The 22,035-nt window shown below is 44.3% G+C and overlaps 1 protein-coding gene across 1 annotated transcript; it reads left to right on the top strand.

Annotated features, from left to right (window-relative positions):
* The first annotated feature begins 3,150 nt into the window (after positions 1 to 3,150).
* On the top strand, positions 3,151 to 13,319 carry PSMB2 (proteasome 20S subunit beta 2). Its single transcript, XM_065697803.1, has 6 exons — positions 3,151 to 3,334; positions 4,928 to 5,050; positions 5,608 to 5,678; positions 10,543 to 10,705; positions 12,169 to 12,218; positions 13,078 to 13,319. The coding sequence occupies exons 1-6, from the start codon at positions 3,244 to 3,246 to the stop codon at positions 13,183 to 13,185; spliced, it is 606 nt and encodes a 201-aa protein (XP_065553875.1). The 5' UTR covers positions 3,151 to 3,243; the 3' UTR covers positions 13,186 to 13,319.
* The last annotated feature ends 8,716 nt before the right edge of the window (positions 13,320 to 22,035 follow it).

The raw sequence follows: 22,035 nt of genomic DNA, 5'->3' as shown, positions 1-22,035 counted from the left end.
AAAAACCCCACACAAAAGACAGACTTCAACTTCCACTAGCTGAAACTTCTGCAAGAGCTGTTCTCCAGAGGCATCCTGGTGGGGTGGACACAGCCAGAAAGACTGGCACCAGGAGCTGGCCACCAGTGCAGGCATGGGAGGATAATGCAACGTTTGTCCCTGCCCATCCCTAAGGATAATCTGTTAAAATATACCATGTTTAAGCCCATAGAAAGTCATCTTGAGGAGCTCTGTGGAGCCCAGACAGGGAGATTAGGAGCAAAGCTCCATGTAAGCCTTGCAGAGTTCATTCTGGGGTTGTGTGAGCCAAATGGCATGCTTCAGCAGCTAGAGAGGAGCCCAGAGAAATCAAGACATTTCTATTCCTATCCAGTCCGCTGACCTGCCCTGTGATCTCCACTAAATCACTTCTCTTCTCTGTGCCTTCATTTCCTGCACCTGAATGAGCAGGAGCACGAGGGTTCTTTTCTGGGAAGCAGTGAGCTCCTAGCAGGAAAACTTGTCTAGGCTTTATAGTAACTGTAACATCATCTTTACTAATACTGTATAGAGACAGATGACAGCAAAGGGCAAAAGCCAGTGCAAACAACCCCTAGAATGAAAAATACCCCCTGCACCGCAGTCAGGCATCATACCACAGCCCCACACTGCTGAGCTGCCTTGTGAGCCAGGGACAGAACCAAAAGCTGAGCCCAGATGCTTCAGGCCAGCACTGCCCAGCTTTGGTTTAGCACAGGTAGCTCTGTACAAGTAGGGTTTTACATAGGCTGCTTGGCATCCCTGTGTTACCCACAGCTTTTATTACTGGAGTAACCCCACCAAGGTTGTGTAGCACACATGTATAAATACATGTAGCTGCAACAAATAAAATAGGAACAATCAATTTCAAGACATAGAATCATGTCATAGAACACCAGGTTGGAATGGACCTCAAGGATCACCTAGTCCAACCTTTCCAGGCAAAGCATGACCTAGACTAGACAATAGACCCAGACATACTGCAGCCTGGACAGTTTCCCTTTAATGGTGAAAACTAGTCCCCATTTCCTGCCAGGCAGAGGTGTCCCACTGTCCTTCTTACCCTGATGTACTGCCAAAGTGCACTCTGGGAAGACAGGTAGGTGTGTATTGGATGAACGCGTGCTTCCTAAACGGGGAAATTCAATCTGTCAAGAAAATTCAATAACAACCTTCACATTTAATTGTACCCTAGGGCCCAATAAAAATCAACGAGGTTGGGAGCTGTTGAGTTTTTGTTAACCTTCTTTTAAAAAGGTCTCAAAAAATAGCTGTTTAGAGAGGCTAGCTCTATGTACATGTGCAATATGCATGGCGATGGATAGGGAAAAATGTGTTTAAAACTTCAGATTGGATCCACACGGAAAATACTTAAACACTGGCACCGAGCTTGGCCATTGTTAGGCAAAAGAAAACGTCCTGTTTTGATTTATTCACGCAGCACTCAATTTAACAAGTGTAGCTACAGGCAATTGGAAAACAGTCAAAATGGTGAATTTGCTGCTTACACTCATTTATACTGTTTCCTGAAGACAATTTGCTGTTGCTTTTTGGCATGCCTAGTATTTTTTAAACCACACAAAGGTTATGCCCAGTTCTCATAATTACACAGTGACTTTTTTGGCTATAGGTGCAGTTGGGTGTTTGCCATGTGCTGAGCATCCACAGTTTTATCTCCTGGGGCTGCCTCCTTCACGGCAACTGCCGGGGGGCAGGGTGGGGGGGGTTTAATGCTCCGGTGGCCCCTTTCATCAGTGAGGGGCTGGGTCTTTGTGGAGCTGCACTTAGTGAATGTATTACTTGGGGCTCGGGCAGGGGCAGAGCCTAATCAATAAAGCAAGTGCCAGTCGGAGTTGTGCCGCTCGTCAGGACGGCGCCTGCAGTGAGACAATGTCCAAGCAATTAGAGGAGCTGTTTTGTTTCTCTTGTTATTAATTATCTACATTACAGCCACACCTGGAAGCTTCTGGGTGCCGCACTTAAGCGCTTTCTTTGCCCTAAGAAATTTAAGTAGCTTGAGAACGGGGGAGGGGGGAAGAAAGGAATAGCAGAGAACAGCATTCGCTGATCAGCGGCTGCCAGAACCCGTGTCCAGCCAGGTGATGAAACCCAAGGTCTCCATCTGAGCTCAAGCAGCACCTCTGAAGCCATCAACTGATAGGAAAATCGCAGGCGTTATCTGCGCCACAGCCCTGCCTTGGTGGCTGGCACGGACATGTCAATCAGGGAAAGGAACGCTCCGCTGGCTCAGCAGGTGAGCCAAGCCAGGGCTTGGCCCTTTGGCTGCCGGGCTCTGCTCGGGACGGTGCCCGGGGCGGCAGGAGGGATCCCGCACTTGCCGAGCACGCAACCGCCGCTCCTCGCTGCATCCCGGCTGGCTCCCGGCACCGACCGCGGTGGGAGCTGCGGGAAGCCCCACGCAGCAGCTCGGGGCTCAGCCCTGCCCGCAGCCAGCACCGCCCGCTATTCCCAACGCAGGGAGATGGGCAGCAATTAAACCCATTAAATCCATTGCTCCTGGAAGGATTTCACTGTCTCAGCAGCTCAATCCTCTTTGAGTACCGAGATCAGCGGCTGGTACTTATTTCCATTCATGTGCCTGCTGCAAGCAGGGTTCAGAGTGTACAGAGCGGGATGTGCCAGTACCGCCGCTCCATGGAGGCTCTGCCTTGGGATTGTGCTTTTTAACACCGAGCACCGCGCGTTTTGGCCAGGAATGGCACCAGAGGCTGGCAGGAACCAGAACCCCAGGACCCCTGTCAGGAGACCCAAGCGTGCCGAGGGCTGAACCCCCCAGCCAGGGCACGGGTCCCTACAGGCCCTGCCCCCCCAGCGCCGGCCTCGGGATAAAGCTGGAACCGGGACAAACCGGGACAAACCGGGATAAACCGGGACAAACCGGGATAAACCGGGATAAACCGGGATAAACCGGGATAAACCGGGATAAACCCGGACAAACCGGGATAAACCGGGACAAACCGGGACAAACCCGGATAAACCCGGATAAACCCGGATAAACCGGGATAAACCGGGATAAACCCGGATAAACTGGGACAAACCGGGATAAACCGGGAAGCGACGGACCACGGCACTGGGAACGCTTCTGGCCCGCCCCCCGCCGACCCACGTGACGATGTCGTCATCGGTGCGCGCCGCGGCGCGGGTGCGAGGGGAGGCGGCGGCGCTTCGCTGTGTCACGGCGCGGGCGGACGGGACGCGGCCGCCATGGAGTACCTGATCGGCATCCAGGGCCCCGACTACGTGCTGGTGGCCGCGGACACGGTGGCGGCCTCCAGCATCGTCCAGATGAAGCACGGTGAGAGCCGGCGGGGGGGGTTGGCCTGTGCGGGCCGTGGCTCCAGCTGTGAGCGGGCGGCCCGCGGTGGGGAGGCCCCGGGCCTGTGGCGCTGAGGAGATGCGGCTGCAGCAGGTGGGAGTGCAGGTAAACGCTGCCGGGTGGGCAGTTATGGGTGGGTGTTCTCGTTGTAGGGGCCGCTGAGTGAGCCCCGTCTCAAAGGGCCGGTTGCTTGGAGTGGTTTCCAAGCCTAAACCAATACCACGGCTGGGTTGGCGTGTGAGCTCAGCCGTTTGGGTGAGCGGTGGCTTGTCAGCCCGAACACCGCGGTATGGATGTGTTAAAATAACCGCAGGGGTAGCGAAGGGGGGGATTTAATGCTTGGTTGTGTCTGGTTCACTGGTAAAATGTAATTCGTGTTAAAAAGGAGCTCGTGGAAGTAAAAGCATCAGTGGACTTCTTAGCACAAGGCATGTGAGTGAAGCTATAATGTGTATTTGACTTTTTTATGTGGTAAAATATCTGGGGCATTACCAAGCCTCTGAAATGCTCTGAAAGGAATTTTTCTACTTACTATTGCGCTAATCTAGACTGAAGCTGGTTTACAAGGTTTAGTGATCTTTCTAAGCTAAATACTGTGCTTTAGAAGCTCTTAAAAGCACCCTAAATAACCGTCAGCACATTTTAGATGCAGCATTGATGAACTGTGTCATCACAAACCCATGAATGTTATAGCAGTGCTTTTTACCTACAATACTTCTCTTCAGGTCATTGGAATGGTGTTAGAAAGACGGTTGTGAAAGGTGGTGGCACATACACAATACAAATATAATCATTGCAAACCGTGTTTTGTAAGTTAACTTGGTTCCAAGTAGGTTTAGTTATAAACTTTAAGGGAAATGTATTTAAAACGTAGGATTTATTTGTCTTTTGGGGGAAAAAGCCCACACAAATTTCAGGTATTTATTTAAGGTATGCACATTTACTAATACTTATATTTGTAAATAGATTGCAAGGGCTGATGGGTGTCAGCGGCTTCCCTAAACTCTTAAGACATGCAGATCCTGCGCACTGCTGGGTGTTCTGCTGACTCCTGATTGTGACACTTCCTGCCTGCCTCGCAGCAGAGATTATTCAGCAGCATTTAGCGAGCTGAAAGCAAAGCACAGAGGTGGAGGTTTAATGCTGTTCTGTAGGCTCCCATCAGCACCCAGAAGTGATCTTCCTTTTGTGCTACTGGGTACCAGGGAGTGCCCAGGAAGCACCACATATAATGTTAAACTTTGCATCAGCACAATAGCCTTTGTGGAGATATAGTCCTTGTATAAGAAAGAGCATGGATTTCTGAAATGCCTCCCTTGCTGAAGGAAGCACTTTGTTCGTTCCAGCTTTGTTTCTCTCAGTGATGTGTTTAAAAGTGTTGTGTACTGTGCCACCAACTGTGTGCTCAACTGAGTGCTAGGGTTTGCTCAGGAGCACTTTCTTTGTTAGCCCTCTAGGTCATAATGTAGTTGTCCGAGTCTTACTTTGTTGTCTCTGAAAGAAGCCATGGTGTTATGATATTGACAAAATAATTTTTTCTTTCTCATGACCGTGTTATTTTTCTTTGCCTAGACCATGACAAAATGTTTAAGATGAGTGAAAAGATCTTACTCCTGTGTGTTGGGGAGGCTGGGGACACGGTACAGTTTGCAGAATACATCCAGAAGAATGTTCAGCTCTACAAAATGAGAAATGGTGAGTGAAGTAAACAGTTACTCGCTGAGGGTTTGGAAGCAGAGTTAATGATAGGTGCACTTTACAGCTGATTATTTCTCAAAGCTTCTCTAGCTTTAAGGATTTCCGCTTTTTTTAATGTTGAGTAGAGGTGGTAATGAAGCCAGGATTTAAAAATGGCCATTAGATTATACAGTGTAAACAGAGGGGCTTATCCAAAGCCCAGCTGGCCTATTTGTAATATAAATGACACAATAATAGGTTTGTTAGGAAAAGATTTCTCTTACTCTGTTGTGTGACACCTGTTGCTGGTTTTCTTGATACATTGGACTGAAAAATTCAGGCTGCATGCCCATGGTATTTTAACTTTTGAAGCTATATATTTTAATGGTCTACACAGATATGACCTGCCTGGATTTTGAGGGCCCTCTTTAAGCTTGTAGCTGTCAGAATAAACTGGAATTAGGCAAATGGCATGAGATTTTGTTACCAAAGATTATCTCTGCTATTTCAAAATAAGGAAGTGAAATATGAATATGGATTTGTACTGTTATCAAATACACACATTTCTTCTCCAGGTTATGAATTGTCTCCTACTGCAGCTGCAAACTTTACACGGCGAAACCTCGCTGACTATCTTCGGAGTCGAGTGAGTAAGAGCTGAAAGATTCTGGCAAGGGCTTATAGGGGAAAATTCCCATTTTCAAGTAGTGGAGCCTCATGAAAAAGGTGGCAGCTCCTGTCTTTAGTGATGAATTCACTTTGAAAGGATGTTTTATTAAAATATTACTTGCTTTGCTTTTTTAAAAAACTTGCCACTTATCATTAACTGGTACAGCTATAGTCTTTTAAAATTCCAGCCTTGGGCCCAAGAAATGTTTTGTCACCAATGCTGCAAGACAGTGACGTGAATTCAGCCTCTTTAACGTCGGGATAAGGTTGTTGGTTTTCATGCAAATGCACTGAATCCGTTTAATCTTCTTGGAAAATGATTTAATAGAGCCAAGCTGTTTGATGTACTTAGCAAAGCAAGCCCCTTTTGTAAGCAGCAACATGAGGCTTTCCATGAATATCAAGTCCAAGTTGAAGCTGTGTTTTCAGGTTACTAAACTGCAGTTACTGATTTTTCTCATGGTAATTTGTTCAACGTATGAAAAGACGTCATGAAGAGGCAGATGGACTTTGAAAGGTCCAAGGTTAGGAAGCATTTCATTGGCATTCTTCTCAATGTGCTGTATGAAAGAAAACAAGAAAGAATGGGATGCTGAGAATGAAGTTGCTCTGTCAGGGACAATATGTGGGATAAATGATGTTGCTGTTCTGACTACACTGTGTGTACAGTAACAAATGAAGGCCAGGACTAACGTAAGAGCTGTATTGTTGAGAATATGTATGTGGAGTGCAGCTTACATCCTTCTGCAAGAACTTTGGGAACAGCCAGAGGTCATTTATCTAACTTTTGACATGGGTCACAGCTGCAGGTAGGAAGTTTTTAAAGTCGGAGCAAGTCAGTACAACTCTGTGCAGGGTCCTGCCTCAGGCTCATACGTGAAACTCTTCTGGTTTAAATGACTTCAGCCAACTGTGTGGATTAAGCATGGTTGGTAGGTGACTGCTGGCAGTGATGCTGCTTGCTTTAGCTTTTGTTCAGATGTGATTTGTAAGTCTGCGTGTGTTTTGTGGAATTTGGTGGGGGTTTTGAGGTTGACATGAAGGAGCCATGCTGCTTGGTGCCTGGCCCAGAGGGCCATTGTCTGCCTGGTGCTAGTGGCTGTCTGGGGGCATCTGATCTGCGCAGGTGATGTAGGTGAGGCTGACACCGAATGTCCTGCCTGCTTAAGCACAGGCAGCTATTTCTTACATATGATTTAAAGTACCTCTAATGGGAGTAATTTAACAGGATTTTTGTTAAAGTGGGCCAGCAGGATGTGGCAAATATGTGGTTCTGTTGTCTTCCGCTGTGCCCTGTCCCTTGAGGCCTGATCCTCTGTGTGTCTCCCCTCCTTCGTGAGCCCACGTCTGCCTTCCAGCTCACCTGCTCCAGATGGGCAGCACAGTGGGAGGACACTGGCAAAGGCAGATGTGTTTATTTACCGGAGACAAAATGTTGTTGTGTTGCAGATGGCAATGCCCTGGAGCAAGTGGAGCACTCTGACACTACTGTCACACTACAGTGATCTCTGTACTGTAGGGAGAACTCCTTTTCTTTAAACATAGCACTTAATGATTTGTTTGTGGGATTCAGAATTTGATGATACAAACCTTGCCATCAGATTATTTTTTTTTCCCTGTGAATTTTGTTACATTTGTGGAATACCAGAAGGATTAACACCAGTGCTCTGTATCTATTTAAATTGCATATAGGATTCCTGGAGGCTGCTAATTATGTGGGTGATAAAAACATGGAAAGGTAAAACATGCCACTGCCTCCTGTTAGGAGTGAGAAAATAGTTTAGAAGTAAAAAGTTTGTTGAGGGAAAAGGTGGTTTGTTGCTGTGTTGCTGCTCACCCTGTGAAGCTGTTTGTTATGGAAGGCTGGAAGAAATGTGAAGGAGGATGGCTAACACTGAAACAGCACTTTTTCAAACAGGATACTGTTGTTGTGGCCCAGCCCAAAACAGAGCTTGTTCTGCATTGTTAAATCACCATCTGGGTTCCTCTGTTGTCTAGCTTGGTTTTGTTTATGAACATTGTGGCTCATATAGGCCAAGTTTCTGGTATCTTGGGGGTGGCTGCCTTGTAAGGCAGTGCCTTGAAGTTATTCTTTTGGTAGAAGTGTTAAGTGTAATGGCACTGGCCTTGTGACTTAAGGCCATTTCATTACTATGCTCTGCTCTTTTACTGAATAGTCAACATGTGGCTTTGCATGACATTTCATTTTTTGAAAGCAAGGGGTTTATGCCCCAGAGCAGGATCTGAAAAGAGTCTTTGATTTCCATTTATGTTTTGCAATTGAGGCAAACTTAGAAACTGCTTTGGACCCAACTGTCTTTTGCATAGGTGAGTGATGCTGTACCTCCTCTTCTGCTATACCTACTTCAGTAACTCACTTGATTCACCTGCTGATTTGAGTACCAGGTTTAGCACATATAACATACTACTTAGGTTAGATGGAGGTAGGGAGTAGGAAAAATACCCACCTTGCCTCTTCAAACCCAATGAAGTTCAGTTTCTTGTTGTGATGCTGTGTTAAATTGTAGGTGACAGGGTCTGGCCTGAGTCCAGAAGAAGACTGCCAGCTCCTTTCTCCTTGTCCATGCTTGGCAGGATGCTTCCTTGTGCCCACCTTTCCCCCTTTGCTGTGACTTTGGCTTCCGCCAGATGTCACATCGCTGCTTGTCACCGCCCAGCCTCCTGCTGCTGGTCTGGTTGGTTTAGAGTGTTTATCACAACTGTTCTGCTGGAAATTCTGAAGAATTTCACACATCCCTGAATTGCTGTAGTTATTTTAAATCAAACAGCGTAAAGTGCAAAGCTACTTGGGATGTAAAATAGTGCCTCTAATAGGAAGGTAAATTTGAGGGGGGGAAAAAAACACCACCCCAGGATCAATCAGATCTTATCTGCTCATTTGGTAGCCCTTGCATCACAGCAGTCTTCTAAAGAGTTTAGAACACTTGGCATGGATGTAGTTACAAAAACCAAGCGTTCCTTTGGAATGGACATAAGCACAAGGAGTACCAGTCCCAGGATGAAGATGTTATTGCCACTAAGCACTAAGAGGGGCTGTCTGCAAATTTCATTTATAATAATGAAACTAGTAAAGGCATCATGGATATTTCCTTATGGTTAAATCCTGCCTTTCTTGAATAATAGGAAGGCATGGGAGTTTTAAGTAGTCTGATGGAACATTAGCAGGAGAACTTACTACTGAAAAGCAGCTTACAGATTTGTTTAAGTCTATATAACACCATTTATTTATGGTTGAGTATCTCACATATGCCAATGTTGGTAATTCAAAGTCACACAATAAGTTGAGTGATCTTGTGTCATGGCTCTTAAATATCAACTTGTGTGATGTTTCAGAATAAATAAATGATGAAATAGAGACTAATTAAAGGAATACAGCTGCATGGTAACTTGCTTCCAAGTATTCTTGAATGCTTTGAAGATTAAATCACACAACTTACAGCGTTATGTTTGACATATAACTGTAGCCTGCTTTATTATTTGTTACTATCTGGTCAAAGTAAAAATACAGTATCCTGTTGATACTTTTTGTTTTTTGGGTTTTTTTTTTTTTTTTGAGTACAAATTCAGTGGTTTTGGTATCAAAATGAACTTTTTCCAATTATAATGTTTTGGCTTTAGGGGGAAATTGTGTTTGTGTGTTTTAGCCTATTGTTGGTTGCATCATTTTTTTTTCTTGTTGCTTTGTTGATCTAGGCTTTCCAGCACTCTAAGAAATATCCTGTTAGTATGATTAATTTAATAAGAAACATTTTGTAGATAGGAAAATACTGGAAGTATATAAAAGCTGTTTTAAGAAATGTATGTATACAATTCCAAAATCTTCTTTGAGCCTACATGTAAAGATAACACAGTGCAGGCATGTTTCATGATCTTACAAAGTACACATCTTGGAAGAAGATGTACAGAGACATCTGCTTTATTCATTATGGTGGAACACACTAAACCTGTACCATGAAGGAAATGGCTAAGGAATTGCTAAACTTCCAAGTACACCAGGGTAAAAAGGCATGGCTACATTAATGTGGTTACATGGAAAAGATGTTGATATTTCCCAACCGTATTTGATAGGCGCTTGCTGAAGTCATAAACAAGAATCAGAGAAGACGGCAGCTCAATTTCTAGTATGAGAAAACTATTTCCAGCCAACTAAAAATGCTACTGAAATGGGATGTTGCAGTATCTTAGTAGTTGGGTTTGAACAGAAATAAACCGATTCCATAGATCTTCTTCATTCACGTGGTCAAGTTAGCTTAATAGTAAAGATTAAATACCTGCAATAAAAATCTAACTGCCAGTTAACAAGACAGTGTAACACTGTGTGTAACTGTTTGCACTGTATGTAAGCTTTCATATATGCTCAAAGGGCTTTGGTTAACAGTAGCGTGACTGAGAAAAGAGCATGCTAAATTAACAAAGGAGTTCTTAGAAACTGCAAAATGTTCACGTTGTACTCACATGTTGACAGTAAAACTCAGCAAGTTTTATGCTGAGATGAAAGAATCTGGTGTGAAAACATAATTAAAGTTTTCTTAAGTTTGAATGTGCCATGAAAGCTCTTAAAAAAACCCCAGACATGCTCATTTTCAGGAGAACCAAAGTTTCATGTTTTTATTTGCTTTTGCATCCCATATTACCAAAAGACCCAATCAGTTTTGTTTGAGACTGTAATCTCCTGCAGACAGTATTGGTATAGTTACTGGTAGCATTTTATGGCAGAGGATTATGAAATCAACTGTGCTGCTGTTCTGGAGGTGGCAGGGGATTAAGATTCAAAGCTTTAGGAGTGGCTGCTTTAATGCAAACGTGGTTTCTGTTTGTAGACCCCTTATCATGTCAACCTTCTCCTGGCTGGCTATGACGACCAGGAAGGCCCTGCTCTTTACTACATGGACTACTTGGCGGCTCTGGCTAAAGCTCCTTTTGCAGCACATGGATATGGTGCATTCCTTACCCTCAGCATCCTTGACCGCTATTACAAGCCAGGTAAGGGGTGTACAGAGAAGAAATATCTCCTGTCACCAATTGATAAATTAAAGGCTTAAACTGAAAGATTGGTGTTTGCTCAGTGCAGTTGCTGTGCTGCTACAGATTTGAGCATGGCTTTTTGTTAGAATAAATGTAGCTTTAAAGACTGCCTTCTGTTTTTGCTGAAATGGTAACATGAAACTAGTCAACTCCTTAAAGTGTTTTCCTGTTTGAGGCATAACAGACTGTAAGTGAAGGAAGTTTCAGTTTGTTGTAAAACATGACTAGACTTCCCTGGACCATTAGCTGCTAGTAGTCTGTCTTTAATAGCATTTTGATAACTTTATCTTCTACTTGCTTGTCTGTTTGCTATGATATGTACATTTTCCCAGAGTACCAATCTTCAGAGGGCATTCCCAGGTCCTGTTGCTCCGTATCTTGGATTGGCTTTTTGTGTGGTGGATTAAAAACATACAAGTCAGAAGATACTCTTAGCAAGATTGTCTTCAGTACTTTGAAGTGGTGGTGATGAAGATTGGTTGGTTTAGTTTTATGCATGTGGTAGCTGTTCATCATAATTGTTGCACGTGTCTGTACCTGTCTGAAGTATTAATTTCAGAATCCTAATCCAGTTCTTCATAAACCCTATCCCCACTTTACAGATGAGAAAATGTACAAAACTGGGAATATTGTTCATCTGACACCTTTTGGCTTTAGCTACAAAACTGCTTTGCTCCTGTGTGCAAAGCTGAGTTTAATCTCATAGCAGAGTACTTGGTTTAGTAATCCTTTCGTCTCTCCTGCAAGAAGTGTAGCTGTCAGGTTTATTCTAATGGGGCTTCTGCCTGAACAGTGGATGCAGATCTGGAACAAACTCTAGAAACAAGTTTTGAGAGATTCACAGGACTTGGTTGTTTTGTAGTCAGGTCCCTTGAAAATTCAACTGCTCCATTTTCACCATTCCTTGTGAAAAGAGAAAAATAGTGAGCTACAATACATTGTCATGGCTTGACATCCCTATAGAGCGCTGGATTTCATCCTAACATGTGAGAATAGCAGGGGCATCACACACGTGCCTTTCCCATTATTAAAGCTAATACCCAGCAGGGAAGGCAGCACTAAAACCAATCTCTACCTACTGTCCCTGACTTACAGCCGGCTGTGGACAGATGGAGCTGATTTGAAACTGTAATAAACTGGAGGAGGGAGAGACGTCCGGACTTCTCCGGAGCCTGGTCCCTGGCCATGGGAGGCAGAATTCCGTCATGCTTCCCATTCAGTGTAACAAATCGATTCTCAATGGCTTGTTGCAGTGTGAGCGCTTTGGTGCAGGGCATCCTCGGTACATCTGGAAAGTGTTTTCTGTGAGCTGGGGAGGAGTGGGTTTGGTGCTCAGCTGAACAGTTGTTTAAATTTAATAAAGTTTCTGCTGGGGGAGATGGCCTCTAATGAAATCAATCTGTGGATGTTTTCTCTTTCAGGTATGACACGTGAGGAAGCTGTGGAGCTCCTAAAGAAATGTCTGGAGGAGGTGAGTTGCCAAACTTAGACCCTTGTGATCTTGAGAAAGGAACGTTTGTTTGCATTTGTTTGCTGATATTTTCCTCTTCCTCTTGTCACGTTTTTTGGCTGCCTTTGCCAGAAGGGGTAATAAACGTACACTGACCAGATGTGGAAGAGCTACTGAGCATTTGTGGGCACTCGCATTGTCTTAGCATGGTTCATGTCCTTCAGAACATAAACTTGAAACTTTACTTCTGCTTCTTCCATGCTTAGCATAATGTTGATACAGTCTGCAACTGGGGTTTCATGTTTTTCTGAGCATAATTCAAGCATCCTTTTGTGACTTGTATTGCATTTTGTGCTTGTCTTCCAGCTTGTGAAGTGGTATCTGAGGCGAAGATTTGACCTTAAAGTTTGTGATCAATTTTAGTGCAGACATAACCTTTCAGACTTGAAGGCTTTTATTGTAGGAAAATGTCCTTTATCGTTGTCTTTAAGAGGTTGAATTGAATGTAACTGGGAAGAAACCTCTGGGGAAACAACAGGAAGAAGTACTTTAAAGAGGTTCTGTTTGAAGTACCTTTGATACGTACACTTTGTGCCCTAAGTTGTAGCTCACTCTGGTCTTCTGAAGTGTAAACATGTTTGTTGTTAACAGGATTGTGTATTTTCCATCTCCAGCCTAGGCTTATTCTTACCACAGAGAACAAACTTGGCCTAATTGATACCTGAGCAGTGAAGAAATCACTATTTCCTAATATTTCAGGCCATTAGAACCAGAATAAAAATGTTGATGTACAGCAGCGTATCCCTGAAACTGTGCTCTCCTCTTTTATTTAAGCTTTGAATGAATCTCACCTTTTGTCTTTTTGTCTTTTGTTAAACAGCTTCAGAAACGCTTCATCCTCAATCTGGCTTCTTTCACTGCCCGGTTCATTGACAAAGATGGCATCCATGACATGGAAAAAATACCCCTTCCAAAAGCGACGTCCTAACCTCTTGAGATCTTTCTTCAGCAGTCTTCTGTCTTTTTTTTTTTTTTGTTCACTTCTGGGTGTTTTTCTATTCACTTGGAGCACACAAGTCATGTACTGCACTGGGAGATTGAATAAAGATTGACATTTATATAGCCAGTTTTATCTTTTTATTCCACTGATCCTTCCTGAGAGTATTTAAGTGAATTGTTCCACAGAGAAGGTGAAACTTGATATACTGTTAATGGGTGCACATGCAGGTTACTTCCCAAGTATGGAAAAACGTGGTAGCATGTTTTCTAGATGCCTTGTGTTTGAGCTTTAATTACAAGTGGGTGACAGCACAGTCAAGTGTTTCATGCTAAACATAGAGCATCTACTTTATTTTTCCAAAGATGTTACCACTGTTTGCTTTATAAAACAATGAGATTTTCAAAGGCTTAATTTGCTCCTGTTATACTTTGTTTCAGTCTGATCCAAGTGGAAGGTGAAAGATCTGCAAGTAGAAAGGATTTTAAAATATTAGTGGCATTTTAACTCACCTGGCCATGGTTGTGTTACTGGGAAAGAATATTCTCCTGCTGGAACAGTAGGCTCATAACTACCTTAAGTATTTTAAATATAAACTCGTGTATCAGTTGTGTGATTTTTTTCATAGTTGATGTGTCTGTACATTTAGAAGTACATGAAAGCAGTTCAATGACAAATAAAACTGCAGCACTTCTCATAAATCTTTGAATTACAACAGGCTTTGCCTCCATGAGAATAATCACTGATCTGTCTTGGCTCTAGCTGATGCTTCCATATAAAAACTCCATTCAGAGAACAGCCTCAGATAATTATCATGTGCCTGATATTTGCAGTCTGCCCAGAAGTGATTCTTCTGAGAGCAGTTTTCATCACTTCCCTACTTGAATTTGCGTTGAGTTAGCCATTTAAAATGCTCTGGTTGCTTATTTCATGTTTGAATAAGCTTGTAAATAGAGGGGTGGATGTGTACATGATGATGTACAGAGTGTGTGTACTTGTGTGGCATGGCCTAACACCTCTGTTCTCAGTTGGGAAAGGTAAGTAACAGACCTAACTATTCTATTTGTCGAAGCTTTTTTGGTCTTGCCTAAGTATGTGTTTGAGAATGTTAGTGTCTCCCACAGAAAGCTGTCAGTAAAGACCAGATATTCCCATTTTACTGGCCAGGTGAGAAGTGGATTAGAGACTGGGACTTGCTTCATGTTACAGGAGAAATTTGCAGCTCCAGTGCCTTAACTTGTCCTGCCCTTACTTAAATTCTTAACTCGAGTTCCATCAGGCTTTGTAGTTTAATTCTTTCCAGAATGAGTTTAATTATCAGCTAGTTTTGTTGTAGTCAGGGCTGCAATAGCTTTTAGTAGATAACTGAAACATTTTGCTAAAATTGACTTTGTCTTTTAAAAACCTTTTCAGACTTTTGTACACTGAGAAAAGTCATCCCCTGCCTCATGATTTTCTCTTGGCAGGTCACATTTAGCATGAGTAGAGCCTGCATGTTCCAGTTCTCTGGTTGAAATCTCCCCCCTTCATGTTGCATTAATGTATTTGTTTAGCTTAATATGCAGCATCTCTAATTTATTTTACCACTGGTGTTGAATGTTTTTGCAGGTTTCTTGTCTCTCTTTTTAAAGCCGTCGTTGCGGAGGGGGCTGAGCTGATGTGAAACTTTTGTCACTGCATATCGAAGTGGTGATGACTCCTTATTGGAGGTATTCATTATTTCAGACACCAAACCTGGGGCGTGGTGCTGTGAGATTGAGTCTGGCAGAGAGTCTGCCTGGAGTTTTTATTGGCACCTATTTGCATGCAGGTGATTAATAAACATAAAACAATTATTCCCTTGCAAACAGCCTTGCTGGATTCAGGTCAGAGTGGAACATATGTTTTGCCTGAGGGCAGGGCCCAGGATCTGAATCCCCCATTGAGTGAAGATCCAAGGGGTTGCATCAGAAGCCAACAGAGCAGCAACCTCTAGGAATGAATAAATACAGACCTTTATTTCAAACCAGCAGAACAAAAGAATTGGCCCACAGTGGGGTTTGACTGTGGCCTCTAATGAAGTAGATCCTTTTAAGGTCTTTCCAAGAATTTACACTTTTTAAGGAAAGGTGTGATACTCCTGCTGTATAACTTTGGATTGTTTTAAAGGTCCACAGTGCTGATGTTTGAATTCAGAAGCAGTCAGTTTTCATTTTTGACAGTGATATATGGAATCTGAAATCAGTGTTTTAAGTTTTCCATTATCATGGAAGAGAAGAAAACTTCTTACCTGCTTCAAATGTAGCCCTAAAGCTTTTCGAAACCATGTTTTTCTTAGAATCCAGGAATCCCTTCTGTGAAGAATTCACCTTTCCATTTGAAAAGCATCTGTGTCTATTGTGACAGGCCTCTCTTTCTTAGAAATCTGACAGAACAGAGCACTGCAAGCACTGCTCTCTACTAATAGTCTTTGGTTCTTTGTATTATAAAAAATGAATGTTGTAAAGCAGGGTAACGGAGTCCTCTGGCACTGCAGCTACAGTGAGCTGTTCTGCTTTGCTCTGGCTGGTAATTCTGACCATATGGTTTGCTACCAAAGCCTCAGGGCCTAAAGAGTTAACAAGGCACTTTTTCTTGGTGTAGGTTTCCTGTTTAAAGAAGGGCTCTTCCTGAGCACTGTGCATGTAACAGATCATTGCACCAGCTCATCTCTGCTTGGACCTTGCTCCAAGATCAGTTTACAGGGGAACAGAGCCTCTGTGCCTTAGGCCACATTAGCTTGGGAGTGTTTTGCTGGAAGAAGCAGAGTATCGGTGCAGTGCTCGTAGGTCTTGGTGTTAATTGTACCTTGCCATGGAAGAAACTCTCTATTTTGTTGCAGACCTGCATGTGTACTCGGGATGCTGGCACAGAGGAGGCCACCAGTGCTCAGACAGCAGACCTGTGCTTAGTGCAAGTTCATAATGTCAGGACAGTTCTGCATTCAGCTGTATTCAGCTTCTGTGTGCAGCTGCTGGTGGGTTCACCTGTGTGTTTCCCCAAGATCTATCAGTCCGAGAAATTCGTGACCCTGTTCAGTTAAACCATGAGTGCGTCAGCCATGGGTAGGTGAAAAGCCTTGGGCAGGGACTGCTCTTTCAGCAGGTCTGCAGAACCGATGCAGAGCCTACGCAGCAAGAGAAATATTAAAGATGCAGAAATAACATGTTTGGAGCAATCCTGTAGCGTGTTCCCGTCAGTCTGAGTTCACTTCTGTGCATGGTGATGAAACAGTCGCTGGCAGAAACAACCAAATGGAGCTGTCACTTTTCAGAGTAAAGATGTAGGAGCAGAGGGGAGAATCAGGCTCAGCTCTCCCGAGGATGACTGTTCATTTGCTTTTGTCTCTAGTTTTGACAGGAGGTTCCTACAAGAAGTATTAGCCGATGCTGGGGCTGACATGGATCATGCTCACAGTGCTTAGGGTTTGATTCCATTTCGCAGTCTGAAGCAGGGACAGAATATTCCTTTTGTATAGAATAGCTTGACACGTAAGGAAGGAAAAACCTTTAACTTTGCTACCCGTGAAGCAGTGTATGTGGTGTGGGTAAGGAAAACTAAACTTATCCTTCAAGAAAGTTTATCCTTCAAGCCATTTTGAATTCCTTTTCCTGAAAGGTTTAACCTCATACAGAGTTTCCACGTGTTATCAGTCTGCCATCAGCAGTCGTTAAGCGCAGGAAGCTTTCATGTGAGCACTGATCAAACTAAACAGACGCAAGTGGTTCTAACAGAATTTTGTGTAAGCAAAATGGGAACGGGGGAATTCAAATACCCAACTTCTCTGTTTTCCATGCTCTCGACGCTGTTGGCTTCAATTTCTGCGTGCTCCTGACTTGCTGAGGACTGGGTTAAAAACCAAGTTAGTTCTCTTCAAAATGTAAAGTGACAGTTTAAGTGTTTTGGTTCTGTGCTAATGTGCAATTAGATAGTTATCCAATAAGCTTATTCATGTAGTCTAACTCAAGACAGCTGCAGAAGGCATAGAGAAAAGGCTTTGCTGTTGAGGGATGGTGAGAGGGAAAAGGGTGTTTTAAAGGATCTGTTTCAGAATTGCCAGGATGTTCTTTTCACAGTGAAGCATTGAAGGTTAGCAAGATTTGTGCAAAATTATATTGTGCTGATCAAATCTATAGAGAGGTGAAACCAAAATGTGCGCAGATCTGAATACCAGCAAATACAGTGTAAGTTTGGATCTATAACTCTAAAGCAACTGAGAAGCTGGGTTGTGTGGTTGCCTTAGATGCTAATAATCTATTACTTGGATGATCATCTAATTGCCTGAAATGATGACTTGGATAAGTGTATTTTGATATGGGTCAAGTCCCCTTTGCTTCGTAGAACCTTGGTGTCATCAGATATTTCCAGTGTCTATGCACAAGCATAAAAATAGTGCATCTTTAGTTAATTCATGGGAGACAAAACGGGCTCCATCGCATTTCATGTCAGTGCTGTTAGGATTATTGACAGTATCCTACTATAGAACCTGCAAAACGCCTGTGGGCTCAGGTGATGCTCGATCTCCTCTTGCTAAATCTTGCACTGGAAATGCAACAAATGCCATTATCCTGCTACCTGAGGGCTTCGTGGAGAAAACCTCGTGCATCTCACAAGCCTCTTCCCTTCAGCAGAGGGCAGTGAACTTGCACGCACACCACCACCTCCTCCACATTGGGCCGTGTCTCAGTGCAGATCATCTGGTGGACACAGGAACTTGGCGCTATGGAGAACAGGTTAATGCCCTGTCCATCGGTGGCAGGCAGGATGTACAAGGCGCTTTCTTCCCTTGGAAGATGCACATTTATTTTCACGTGGGATAGTTGCCCTATGGAACAGGTAATTATTCATGTTTGCACAAGTGAAGGCTAAGGGTGACTTGCTAAAACAACCCAAAGAGTAGCTGGAATCCATCCTCTACGCGTTATCCAAGCACTAACAAGCAGGGATGTAAAGTTAAAGTACGTGTTTAATGCTTGAAGCTAATGCCATTCTCCCCTGCAAAAGTGCTCTTAACATTTACTATGTGCTTGAAGCGAGGATGTTTTATCCACATGAATACGCTGGGAAGGAAGCCCCGTGTGATCCTATTTTCCATGAACTTCCCTGTGATCCCACAGCAAAATTTGCTTAAGGAGAAAAAAGATAACCTGGAAAAGTCTGAAATGGCTCTTGTGGAACGTGGAATATTCTAGCGCATTCGTTCGCCCTCACTCAACAGACACGTAGTGTGTTGAGGCCCTGGCTGAAAGATGTCATTGTGGCTTTGGGTTTAGCAGGAAAGGCACTTGGCGAATTCAAATCCATGCTTGGAGTCGATGGGAATCAGAAGCGTTAAAGGGCGTCACCGGGCTCTGACATCCCGGGGTTGGGAAGACATTTCCTAAGCTGTCAGAGCACCTTATGGTTTTCTCACTTAGAGCAGCAGTTTCTTGAGTCTTTGAAGCTTGGTTTGGGTATATAAAAGGATCTCCAGGGTTTACTTGTTTCTGAGTTTCTCTCATTTAAAGTAATAAGGTTCAATCCTCTCTTTTAGTTTTTAGAATCATCCTTAAAATCACGCAGCTCTGAGTGGGCACCTTCAAGGCGAAAACGATCACAACTGGGTTCTAATTTCATTCCCCTTACAGCATTCACTCCCAGCACATGGAAAACCCGTCCAAACCATCACACCTGGGTCTGCTACATCTGATATTCCTGGATGTGTGTGTTGGTGTTCATTGCCCAGGCTTTGATGAACATCAGGAAGGCTGGTTATGTGAGCGCTGCCAGGGGTCAGCTTGCCTTCATCTCACATGTTTGCCTAAGCTGGTTAAAGGTTTGAGGTTAACCTCTGATGCTGGTTCTGGGAGCTGTAAAGCCCATATGGTTTGGGTTTTGGTTTCCATGTTGGCTCCAAAATATGTGCAGAGTGAAACCAAAAGGTTCTTTATGTTCAAAAGCTGTGAAAAAGCTTATTAACACATGGCATGAATAGAAAAGAATTTGCCCTGAACTGAACAGAGCTGTTTTTCCTTGCAGCACTCGGCTGAATTACTCCTTAGCTCAGCAGATTCAAAGGCACTGACAATTTCTTCAAGAATCCTTTAAAACAGGAATGTTCTTTTGTATTTTACCTTTTCATCAAAGTCTTCAGACTTAACCAGGTGAGACCTATAGTGTAGATCCTCTAAACTGCATCTTCCACATAGGATGAAAGATGCTCCATAGGGCACACAGGTTTCCCACTTCTGCCTTGCTTAGCTCCCTGGGGACAGCTGAATGCTTCCCGGTTTGCCTGACACCTGCCTCTCTGCTGGCGCCTGTGGGGCTGTGCCATGCCAAGGGGTGGTGATGGGCTCCCAGTCCCACACAGGCCTTGCTCCGTTCTGGCTCCAGAGAACTGTGTCAAACCCTGTCTGCCTCTCGGAGAGATCCCAACTGGGGCAGAGTCAGAGTTACCTGTGCTAAAAGACCAGTCTGATGGAGCTCGGTAATTACTGTGTTCTTCTGGAGGCTCCCTGTGATGACCAAATTAGCAGGAAACTCCAAAAGGGATAATGTGCTCCTGACATATGACAGGCTGGGGGAGAGGAAATGAAATGAAAATGGGTCAAGAGTGGGAGGCCTGGACTGAAGCAATTCCCTGTGGTGCCAGGGTCCATTTAAGAGTCAAAACAGCAGCACATTACAAAGAGGGTGTAAGAAAGGCTGGTTTCATTGTCCGGACTGAGCAAACTGGCCTTTCCACTAGTCTCCTCCTCAGCAGTGCCTGTAGCACCTGCAGCACAAACGTTTAATGTATTGCCTTGCTGGTTTGAATGCTTTTCTGCCTTTGTTTTTGCAGTGAATCAACAGGCAGCAAAGTAGAACAGGGATCCTTAAAGGAGGTCTTTTTTTATCATTGGAAATACTTATAGACTCCATCTGTGCCAGTGCAGGTTGCTCAGACACACCAGTTGGGGATTCTTTAGCCAGTTTAAGTCTCTCTATAGTGGAAAAACTCAAGGGGAGCCCAAGGCAGTTCTGCATGGACAGAGCCATCATCAGGTGAGAAGACTGCAGCACCCAGACACGTCTTGACATGCTGCAAAACTTCTTGACTTGGAGCTATAGCTTGATCTTTCTCTGAACTCATTTCACACCCCAAAAAAGCTGAGCTGTCTCCATTTAACAAATCTTTGGCTGTAACATTTGCTACGAAAATGAAGCTATCCCTGTGGGAAACGCGTCTGAATGTCAGGGTATCTGTAGCCTTTTCTGTGCTGAAAAGAATCAGATGAGAAGCATCTGAAGGTGTCAGGATAAAGAGCATACAAAGGAGCCATCCAGAATAATGCTGGCATGATTTTTGCTGCCTACCTGCCTCGGATTGGTTTCTGGGATGCTCCAGCACTGCCATTACGGGGTCAGAACTCGGGTGTATATTTGATGTCTGGAATTATTATTGCTATTTGTGTTGAAAAGACAGTGCTGCTCGGGAGGCCGCAGTGGGAATCCTTTGCTGTGTAAAGGAGGACAGGCAGGAAGACCAAAATGACACCTTCCGGCTCAACGTGTTCCGATTCTGGGTAATGACTGGGTTTAGGCTGTTTCTGCTGAAGTCTGCTAGGGTAATGCAGGCTCTCATCACGCGCTGCCCAGGACACTGCGCTACACCAATACTCTCTGAAGCAAGCATTCTGTCACCCTTGCAAGCAGGATTTGTTTCGCAGCCTGATGTGCAAATGTTTCCGGTTTTGGTGTTTCGAGTCGATTGTGCTGACAGGAAAATCTTCCTTTGCTCCCTGACGGCGCAGCTCCTTGCATCCTGTATGTAAAGTTTGGAATTTAATGGACTCGCTCATATATGAAAGAATGCATTAAGTACAGGTCAGCAAAGTCTGTTTATTGGGTTGGTTTAGCAGGGAGAGCTGTTATTACCTTGTTGCTTTTAAGGCTGCCTGCTTCAAGGTAATTATTTAGGCTCTCCAAAGCCATGCAGAATGCGAAGCCAGCCTCTGCCTGTTTACAGAAGTGGTACAGCAGAGTCACCGTTCAGTGTTAACCTCCTTTACCCGTGGGATAGCCGACTGCAGGGAATTAAGGGTTTCTGTTAGCGTTCTATTTCCTTCTCCCCTGCCAGGCGCTGTCGTGTGGTTTCCTTGGGCTTGTCCTTCGCTGAAAATTAATTCCAAAAAGATTGGGTTTTTTCCTCAGTTCCCCTTTAGGACGGGAATTCCGGAGTGCTCTGTAACGAGCGTAGAAACCAGGAGCCTCCATCTATTTTTACTCTTTGACACAATCCCATGTATTTTCCCACGATAGGATCCGCAATCAGTGTGGGAATCTGTGCCAGGGCTGAGGCTTGAGTTGTGCAAAATGCCTTTTGTTTATCCGTCAGGATGGAACGGCGAAGAGCGCATCAGGGGATGGCCTTGCTCGACAGCGAGCTGGGAAGGGAGCTCCAGCGCTGCCTTGCTGCAAACAGGAGCTGGCCTGGCACAACCTCTGGAATCTGTGCTCCTCTCTGAACCTGCAGACATGAAGGTGCCCAAACTCCAGGGGAGGGGAAGTCTCGGTGCTTCGAGCAGGTTGATCCCACACGAGACATCCATCATCCCCAGAGCATCCGTGGCAGGATCAACAAGTGAATCCAAATCACCCGGCTTCCTCCCAATTAGAAGGTAATTGGTGGCATCCCGGCCTCTCAGGCACCAGACGGCTCCTCATAAAACATTCAGAAGATTTGAGTTATCCAGAGAGGAAAATGAGGAGGGAGGGATTTTTCCACCTGATGGACATGGCATGTAATTATGGCAGGCACATCCCGATGCTGTGTCTGCAGTGCTCGTTGCGGCTGTGTCT

The sequence above is a fragment of the Lathamus discolor genome, chromosome 18 (genome assembly GCF_037157495.1).
Source record: "Lathamus discolor isolate bLatDis1 chromosome 18, bLatDis1.hap1, whole genome shotgun sequence".
NCBI classification, from domain to species: domain Eukaryota; kingdom Metazoa; phylum Chordata; class Aves; order Psittaciformes; family Psittacidae; genus Lathamus; species Lathamus discolor.
The sequence above is the reverse complement of the archived record's forward strand: the minus strand, read 5'-3'. Positions and strand labels throughout refer to the sequence as shown.

Coding starts and splice junctions, on each gene's coding strand:
- PSMB2 (XM_065697803.1), top strand. CDS start 3,244: ATGGAGTACCTGATCGGCATCCAGGGCCCCGACTACGTGCTGGTGGCC. Junction 3,335..4,927: donor CATCGTCCAGATGAAGCACG/GTGAGAGCCGGC, acceptor TTCTTTGCCTAG/ACCATGACAAAATGTTTAAG. Junction 10,706..12,168: donor TGACCGCTATTACAAGCCAG/GTAAGGGGTGTA, acceptor TTTCTCTTTCAG/GTATGACACGTGAGGAAGCT.